Source organism: Tauraco erythrolophus, chromosome Z, assembly GCF_009769465.1.
Source record: "Tauraco erythrolophus isolate bTauEry1 chromosome Z, bTauEry1.pri, whole genome shotgun sequence".
NCBI classification, from domain to species: Eukaryota; Metazoa; Chordata; class Aves; order Musophagiformes; family Musophagidae; genus Tauraco; species Tauraco erythrolophus.
Window position 1 is genome coordinate 70,668,336 of NC_141496.1, and position 9,900 is coordinate 70,678,235.

Below are 9,900 nucleotides of genomic sequence, written 5' to 3' on the forward strand. Positions count from 1 at the left end.
AGCAGAAACTGATTTACAACCAGTTCAACGATGAGATTTTTTTCCTCATCACTACCTGAAATGTCAGTAATCTCTCTGCATACTAAAATTAGAGCTTAAATCAAAAGGGTTTGGAGGAGAGAAAGAGGGAGGAGTACAACTGCCAAGTTCCTTTCTAAACAGCATCTCTATAATCCTAGTCACTGGTGTAGCAGCAATAGTGCTGTTAAATAAGTGTAAATGCATTTTGCCCTTACCAGTTATTAGTAGGCACTGATCCTCTGTAAGTCCAGGCATACCAGAAGAGAGGACTCTATAAGACAGACCTAAAGAACAAATTGGGAAGGGAAGGCAACACAGAAGAATCCTTGGTGTAGATATGAACAGTTTCAAATCCTATACACCTGAAAGTGCTTAATTCAAGGACATGGTTTCAAAGTGATAAGCTGATTTTCTACCAACTTGATTGCTTTTCATTCTAGAAGAAGAGAAATATCTGGTTTGATGTTTCTAGCTGCAAATAGTGACAGCTCAGTTGATTTACTCAGTTGACTGATTGCCTCAGTCTTCACTGGCAAGAGCTCCAGCTGCACAGCCCAAGCCACAGACGGCAAAGGCGGGCACTGGGAGAATGAAGAACCGCCCACTGTAGGAGAAAATCAGGTTCGAGACCATCTAAAGAACCTGAAGTTGGACAAGTCCATGGGACTTGATGAGGTGCATCCGTGGGTCCTGAGGGAACTGGCAGATGAGGTTGCTAAGCCACTATCCATCATATTTCAGAAGTCGAGGCAATCTGGGGAAGTTCCCACTGACTGGAAAAGGGGAAAGATAGCCCCCATCTTTAAAAAGGGGAAAAAAGAAGACCCAGGGAACTACAGGCCAGTCAGCCTCACCTCTGTGCCTGGCAAGATCATGGAGCAGATCCTCCCGGTGACTGTGCTAAGGCACCTGGTAAAAAAGGAGGTGATTGGTGACAGCCAACATGGCTTCACTAAGAGCAAATCCTACCTGACTAATTTGGTGGCCTTCTATGATGAGGTTACAGCATTGATGGATAGGGGAAGAGCAACTGACATCATCTACCTGGACTTATCCAAAGCATTTGATACTGTCCCACACGACAACGTTGTCTCTAAACTGGAGAGACATGGATTTGATGGATGGACCAACTCGGTGGATGAGCAGTTGGCTGGATGGTCGCACTCAAAGAGTGGTGGTCAACAGTTCAATGTCCAAGTGGAGGCCAGTGACGAGTGGTGTTCCTCAGGGGTCAGTACTGGGGCCAGTGCTATTTAACATCTTTGTTGGTGACATGGACAGTGGGATTGAATGCACCCTCAACAAGTTTGCAGATGACACCAAGTTGTGTGGTGTTGTGGACACGCTGGAGGAAAGGGATGCCATCCAGAGGGACCTTGACAGGCTGGAGAGGTGGGCCTGTGAGAACCTCATGAAGTTCAACAAGGCCAAGTGCAAGGTCCTGCACGTGGGTCGGGGCAATCCCAAGCACAAGTAGAGGCTGGGCAGAGAATGGATTGAGAGCAGCCCTGAGGAAAAGGACTTGGGAGTGCTGGTGGATGAGAAGCTCAACATGAGCCAGCAATGTGCGCTGGCAGCCCAGAAAGCCAACTGTATTCTGGGCTACATCCAAAGAAGTGTGTCCAGCAGGTTGAGGAACGTGATTCTGCCCCTCTACTCAGCTCTCGTGAGACCCCACCTGAAATACTGCATTCAGCTCTGGAGTCCCCAACACAAGAAGGACATGGAGCTGCTGGAGCGAGTTCAGAGGAGGGCCACGAAGATGATCAGAGGGCTGTGTTCAAGGCCAGGTTGGATGAGGCTTGGGGCAACCTGGTGTAGTGGAGGGTTTCCCTGCCCATGGCAGGGGTGTTGGAACTAGATGATCTTGAAGGTCCCTTCCAACCCTAACCATTCTATGATTCTATGATTCCATGATTTACTTGGAACAAGGAAGGCAGATAACAAATTCACAATGTAATCTTTGGGACCTAAAAGGAGGCAGGAACAGAGTGAAGGAGGAGGTATTTGAAAACATAATCTTTGCTTTCATTCACCAGTTATCTTGGAATAGTGCTCAATTTAAAGGATTCTGGACATCCAAATAAGTAGTCAGGATAGTGATACCTGAAAATTAGAATTTGGCCCATCATTAACAGCATGGTGATAACTATTGGCTGCAAACACTAACAATCAGTAAAATCAATTAATTGACCAAATATTCTTGCCTCTCAGTTCTCCTTTGTGAACAGAAAATTTGCATGCTTCACATTGCAAAGTTTTTAGGTCAATTTAGCACAGCTTTCAGTTGCCACCTCTACTGTTTCTCAGCCTTCATTCAAAACGACATCCAAAATCCATTTCTGAGAGCTTTCCATTCAGACTGGGTTTTACTTAATGAAAGTAGCTCTGTTTTTTTTTTAGGACAACAAAAAAAAAGCCCATAGAAATGTATGGGAAGAAAGAGGTCAGGATGTGATTTTGGGGGAATTGACAAGAAAGCAAAATATAATCCACCTCTGTTTCAAACCAGCCGCAAAACGCTATAAAGGGGAAGACCTGCAAAAGGGAAACTATTTTTTGACCTACTCTAACTCTAAAAGCTGAAGAAACACAACATTTGCTGAAGGGGAGAAGATACAAAGGAGGTAGGACATGAGGTAGTATGGAGGTGGGAAACAACCGCTTTTGAACAGGCAAAGTGCTAGGTTAGATGGCCATCCATTTCCTCTCAGTTCCAACGTACTGCCTTGAAAAGAAAATGAATGCTAGTGCTGTTAGGAGTGTCAGTGAATATGCAGAGATAGCTGAGAATGAAGATTACTGATAACCAATGAGGATAACTTCACAGGTTTTCATCTGCACATGGGCGGTTGACAGTTGCATCATGTGGGATGTTCCACAAAGGTCCTGGTTAGCAGTTGGCTTTAACAGAAAAGCTATGTGCAAATAAAATCTCCAGGTCTGTTAGTCTTAGCAGTCAGCTATCAATGCTTAAATGAGCCAAATGCCTCAGAGAGCTGTGATGATAAAATGATGATTCAGTGATTGCAGGGAGAGATCTGTCATTCGTTGATCTTAATCACTTCTACCCCACAAGTCAGTTTGATTTGTTATTGATTTTAACATTGTAGGACTACACCCTTTAAAATCTGTAATGCTTGAAAAGAAGGGATGTGGGATGACATCCCATTGTCGTGAAATAAGAGAGAAATCTCGGAAAACAGTGATGGAGTTTTGGTCCTTGAAATGCAAACTGTATGTGGATTGCATACTACTGTTTATGAGAGTGAGGGTGACCCTTCTACTCCAGTCATATCAGATTTGTATGCAAGTGTTTTTAAGTCACCTACTGTGAAAGGAATTGATTTAGTTTAAGTGTTGCCCTATATTCTTCGTGAAAAATCATTAAGCAATTACAAAGAAAAGTAAGAGGTGTTAGAGATGCATAGTAGTTGCCAGTAATATGCACCAGCAGCTGCAAAATTACATAATGTATTATTAAATATCTTTCTTTTTAGGAGTGGATGATTTTGGTAGTAGAGTCAATTTCATTAGCAGTATTTCAGAAACTTCTTGATCAAAAATTTCTTTTTGTTCTGATAATGAGTGATATCCAGCATTGTGTGAATTTCATTAAAGATTGCATGTTAGTGAGATGTGTTACCTGCTGGGGAGTTCTCTGTGGTTGTAGCTTACTCTTCAAACATGTTTTATCAAAGGAAGAGAAATTGACAAGATTCTTCTTCTGATAAGAAGTAGGGCTGCTGGAGCTGCCTTGTGGAGCATTGTTATGAGCCATAGAGAGTGCCTTGGTGAAACAATATGATCACAGAAGTATGAGTTCATGCCGTACTTCAGCTGCTTTGCTGTGAAGGGAAACACAGTGGTGGAAATATGCCTATGTTTGTAAGCAAATGGTCTGAAGCTCTAACTGCCAAGCTAGAACACTGGCCCAAAGGAGCTGAAGCAGAGAAAAGAAAGAGAAAGAGAATAGAAGAAAAATAGGTTAGTTACCTCAAAGGAGCTGTGTCTCAGCTGCCATGGCTTTATCTTATTGATGGAGATGGTGTACCATGTATTTATCTGGTGAGGCCATTATGCTAAAGTGTTTTCATCTTTTCTCCATGCAATCAGATTTTGCTTCCCCAGGTCTAAGCTGACAATTTGCAGATGGCGCCAATAAATTAAAATAAAAAAAAAACACAACCAAAACCAAAAATAACCACTTAATTTTTCTAAAATGCACAAGTGCATGGAAAAGTACAATATTTCCTGCTTCCAAGAGTCAGTAGTTGCTCTTCTGCCCAGTTTAGGATAGCTTTTGTGTCAGACTGGGATAGACTTGCCTGCAAGACCATACCTTGTCTACAGTCCTATGCTCGTGAACTGCAAGATTTCTCTACAGATAGTTGCAAGGTGAGTCATCTCTGCTTACTGCTTGGCAAAGGGCAAATCGAACAGCTGGAGGTGAGCAATCTGCCATGCAGCCTGCACCTTATACTCTCTGCCATCACACTGGATTGACTTCTCACTTTCTTGAATCTCTCAGATGTCAAAACTTGTTCCCTTTGCAGATCTTAATAATTGTGCCTAGCTTGGAATGGAGGTGGATTTTATTGTGCTTTCTTGTGAACTAATTGCACAAACCCCACATTTTCAATTTCAGGGAAGTTTTATTTAGGAGTCTTGAAATTTAATTTCACAGATTGATTATTTTTTGATCTTTTTTCTTTACTAGTAGATTTTTACAAATGTTTCAAATGAAAATTGTTGTTGAAATAAAAGCTCTGCTTAGTGGTTTCTGAAAATACACAAATGATAATCATAGACTCCTAGAGAGATGTAGTTGGGAATCAACCTCTGGAGGCTTCTAGTCCAACCCCTGGCTCCAAGCAGGACACACCCATCAGGTTGCTGAGTGCTTTGTACAGTCAAATTTGGAAAACTCGTGAAGATGGAGACTTCCTGACCTGTCTAAGCCTGATCTCAGGGTTGCACCACTCATGAGGAAGAAGCTTTTCCCGATGTCCAGTGAGAACTCTTTTTGTTGCAGCTTGTGCTCGTTGACCCATTTTGTACCTCAGAGTAACTTCCATCTTCTATGTAACTCTTCCATTTAGGCAATGGGTGACTGCAGCCTCACACCCTCCATCTCACCTTTTCTTGTCCAGACTGAACAGACACAGTTCTCTCACCCTATCCTCATACATGATGTGCTGCCATTCCCAGACTGTGTTCAGTGGCCCTGCTCTGGACTTGCTCCAGTGTTGGCTTCTCTTTTTAAGGGGACCTTCACACCAGTTACAGTTACAGATACAGATGCAGCCTAACCAGTGCTCTGTAGAGGAAGCAGTCGCTTTCTTGCAGCAGCTGGCTACACTTTTGCTACACACCCTGGGCTGCAGTAGGCCTTCATGGGAAGACTGTTGAATCATGTTTTGTGTTCTTGTCCACCGTAGTTCCTGTCCTAGCCAGTCATGGCCCAGCTTGCACTTCTACCTGGGTTTATTCCATCTCAGGGGCAGAAGCTTTCTGTTTGCCTTGATTGAATTCCATTAGACTTCTATCCATAACTTCTAGATCACACTCTTTTCCGTTCACTTTCACAATCATTGTGGCCTCCCAGAAGGCTGACCTGTCATGGTTTAGAGGAGACACTTTGTTTGTTTGCGGAATTCTGGTAACCGTAGATATACACTGTAAGCTCAATGACTACATACTACTCAAACCTAAGTATTTACATAAGTCCTTACTAGGAAAGCAACAGGTGTCTGTCATGAATATATGGCTTGTATCATTTTGTTTATACTATATGTGTTTTCTTTCTGTTTTAAAAAGGGCATGTGCCCTTGTCCTTTCTGTATCAAAGTGCAGTTGGCATATTGTTCTCCAGTTCTTGCTATACTCCTGAAAGCAGCATGCACCAGTGATTCCGTTAATGTATCTGTATGCTTTTAAGACATTTTGTAGCAAAGCAGATCCATAGTGAACTGAAGGAAGGGAACAGTATGTCTGTCCTCATAATAAAGTATTTAAAGATGCCACACTTGTTTAAAGGAAATAATTTACAGAGCATTTATGATTGGAAAGAGATCTTTTTTGCTCTAAGAACTGATATTTAAAACAAGATTTTAAGCATGTAGAGCTGTATTTACAGTGCCTGAAGTGAATTCTGCTCTCCAGAAAGGGTCACTTCATCAGAGAATTGTTGAACATATCTGAAAGATATGAGCTTGATTGTGCTTCAGGCACCTCCAGAGGGAATGCTGCACCTGCTAACTAGAAAATGGCAGATTTTAGGGAAGTTGCTTTCAACATGGCATGATTTGTTTTACTTCTGTGGTTTTCTGTGTCATTTGAAACTAGGTTTCCTTGCTGACATAGCCTGGCTCCAGTATTAACACTATTGTCTTTGTAGCTGGACACAATTGAAAGAAACAATGGTTTGCAGCTAGAAAGTTAGGGAGTGGAACATCAAGCAACCTGTAAAAACCCTCTAGGCCTCATTTAATGTCTTGAAGTGTTCTTTGCTCTTGTTTTGTCCTGGCTATACTCTACATTCTTAAAATAGCCTATGTGACATGCTAAAGACAGCAGGCACTGAAGGGTCACTGCTGGGAAGACATGAGATCACCTCTACTGCCTACTGCACTATATGGCAGTGTGAGTGCTACCTGTCAGAGTGATGTTATGCTGGATGGCCTTTTGCAGGAGCGGACAGAGCATTTACCATGCCACTCTTCCATGTGTAATCATGAACCTTCCCTCAAAGAGACAGTGGGCTGTGCAGGCAGGCAAGTCATCCAGGAATGGAACACTTCCAGTGTGGAAGTTACAGATTAGTTTCTGCCTGCAGAAAGGCTGCAGGATAGCAGCATTTCCTCAGTACAGTGCAGGTGGAAGTCTTTATACCATTAATCTTGGGAATGGGCTCATCTGAGGAAGTTTTCCCAGCTGAAGCCACCAGGTTTTGCACATAGAATCATAGACTCATAGAATGGTTAGGGTTGGAAGGGACCTTGAACATCATCTAGTTCCAACCCCACTGCCATGGGCAGGGAAACCCTCCACTACACCAGGTTGCCCAAAGCCTCATCCAACCTGGCCTTGAACATTGCCAGGGATGGGGCATCCACAACTTCTCTGGGCAACCTGTTCCACTGCCTCACCACTCTCAGAGTGAAAAATTTCTTTCTTATATCTAACCTAAATCTTCTCTCAGTTTAAATCCGTTGCCCCTTGTCCTATCACTACACACCCTTGTAAAAAGTCCCTCTCCAGCTTTCCTGTAGGCCCCCTTTAGGTACTGGAAAGCTGCTATAAGCGGGAGCCTTCTCTTCTCCAGGCTGAACAGCCCCAACTCTCTCAGTCTGTCTTCATAGCTGAGGTGCTCCAGCCCTCAGATCATCTTCGTGGCCCTCCTCTGGAGTCGTTCCAGCAGCTCCATGTCCTTCTTGTGTTGGGGACTCCAGAGCTGAACACAGTATTCCAGGTGGGGTCTCACGAGAGCTGAGTAGAGGAGCAGAATCCCTTCCCTCAACCTGCTGGCCACGCTCCTTTTGATACAGCCCAGGATACGGTTGGCTTTCTGGGCTGCCAGCGCACATTGCCGGCTCATGTTGAGCTTCTCATCCACCAGCACTCCCAAGTCCTTTTCCTCAGGGCTGCTGTCAATCCATTCTCCGCCCAGCCTGTACTTGTGCTTGGGATTGCCCCGACCCACATGCAGGACCTTGCACTTGGCAAGGTCATGACATAGCCATGTTCTAGACATGTAACATGTTCTAGTTAACATGTAACATAGTAACATGTTCTAGTTACTGCCAGGGTGGGATGGGTGTGTTCTGTCTTGAGGTCTCCACAGGCTAGGACAGGGCAGACCTTGCCTTATTTGAGTGAGGCTCATGGCCTGCTTGTATGTCTTTGAAGAGAGCCTCAGGCCAAAATGAATAACTGTTGTTTCAAAAGTAATGATTGGCTGTAGTGAAAAATAAATGTTCACAGGAAAACGTTTGAGGGGGACAGGAAAGAGTTGCCCTCTGGTACATCTCTGGGTCAATTCCAGAGTAAGACAGCCTTGCACCTGGATCCGGAAAGCGCAGGCCGTAAAAACAAAACAATATCTTAGGCTGCCTTTGCGTTGCATTGTCCATGGGGGTTGCAGCTAGTAGTCACTGTCTGTCAGACTCTGGCCAGTGTCTTGGCCTGTCACTCAGTGCCTACTTGCATTTTGTTTTCCTACGTTCACCTACATCTTGAAGGAGAGTGTGTCATGGTGCTGCTCCCCTCTTCCTTATGTACAAGCATGAACTAACATTTTGCTTTCCTTGCAGGAGCAGTCAAGGTTTTATGCACATGAAACTGATGAAATCCAAAGAGAAATACATCTTGGGTCAGAACAGCCCTCCCTTCGACAGTGTTCCTGAAGTCATCCACTACTACACCACAAAAAAGCTGCCTATCAAAGGAGCAGAGCACTTATCACTGCTCTACCCTGTAGCTGTGCGGACCCTCTAATAACCTAGTCTTACCCCTTCCTGTGGATGGGAGGTGAGAGGTAACCTGGGCTGCACAGAATTCAGTCTGTGATGGAGAGTGGCAGCCTTTAGTTTTGGGAACGTGGGCGGTCTGCAGAGTTATATATGGGACTGTGTATATGGTACTCTTATGCTACAGCATGCTTCTAGAACTGTGCTTCTACACAAGAGAAAGAAATCTTGGTTTAGTGCAAGGACAAAAGATAACCTTCCAGAGCTTCTCTGTCAATGAAAGTACTTCCCAATGAAAGTTCTTCCTCTATGTTTTAAGCAGAATCAAGATGTTCTTCTCAGCAGTAAAACACCAGCAACTTTTATTCTCTTGCTACCCTGAGATACGTCTCCATGTGAAAGAGTAATCTGACTCTGAGGGACACTAAGGTGTTCTTGATGGACCTGAGAAGGAGCTGCTTAGCAGACAAGTCCCTGTGGCTCTGGTTACTTAGTTTGGTGGGTTTTGGTTTTTTAATGCAGTTTCTTGTGATAATCAAATGTTGAACTCCTATTAGGCACACAATCTTAAAATAATTTTGTGAGAGCAAATCATGGTCCATTATTTATGAATAGGAAATATAATTAGAAAGTAGTTTGTGGTATATTTTTATCCTTTCTGGTACAATCAGAGAATCATAGAATGGTTTGGGTTGGAAGGGAGCTTAAAGATCATCTAGTTACAACCCTCCTGCCATGGGCAGGGACACCTCCCACTAGATCAGATTGCTTCTTATCCAACCTGGCCTTGAAAACTTCCAGGAATGGGGCATCCACAGCTTCTCTAGGCAACCTGTTCCAGTGCCTCACCACCCTCAGAGTGAAGAATGCCTTCCTTATATCTAATCTAAATCTCCCCTCTTTCAGTTTAAATCCATTGCACCTTGTCCTGTCACTACACACCCTTGTAAAAAGTCCCTCTCCAGCTTTCCTGTAGGCCCCCTTTAAGTACTGGAAGGCTGCTATAGTGTGTCTTCAGAGCCTTCTCTTCTCCAGGCTGAACAGTCGCAAGTCTTTCAGCCTGTCTTCATCGGAGAGGTGCTACAGCCCTCTGATACATATTTGTGGCCCTCCTCTGGACTTGATGCAGCACGTCCTTGTCCTTCTTGTGTTGGGGACTCCAGAGCTGAATGCAGTACTCCACGTGGGGCGTCACAAGAGCAGAGAAGAGGAGCAGAATCCCTTCCCTCAACCTGCTGGCCACGCTTTTTTGAATGCAGTCCAGGATACGGTTGGCTTTCTGGGCCGCAAATGCACATTGCCAGCCCATGTTGAGATTCTCATGAGCCAACACCCCCAAGTCCTTCTCCTCTGGGCTGCTGTCAATCCATTCTCTGCCCAGACTGTACTTGTGCTTTGGATTGCCCCG

General features: G+C 44.2%; 1 protein-coding gene across 2 annotated transcripts in view; it reads left to right on the forward strand.

Moving 5' to 3' along the window:
* SHB (SH2 domain containing adaptor protein B) overlaps positions 1-8,520 on the forward strand; it is an 85,662-nt gene extending 77,142 nt beyond the window's left edge. For both annotated transcript variants that reach the window (XM_086629636.1, XM_086629635.1), the window contains exon 6: positions 8,337-8,520. In XM_086629636.1, the coding sequence (XP_086485762.1) occupies positions 8,337-8,520 (184 nt within the window). The remainder of the gene's footprint in view (positions 1-8,336) is intronic.
* The last annotated feature ends 1,380 nt before the right edge of the window (positions 8,521-9,900 follow it).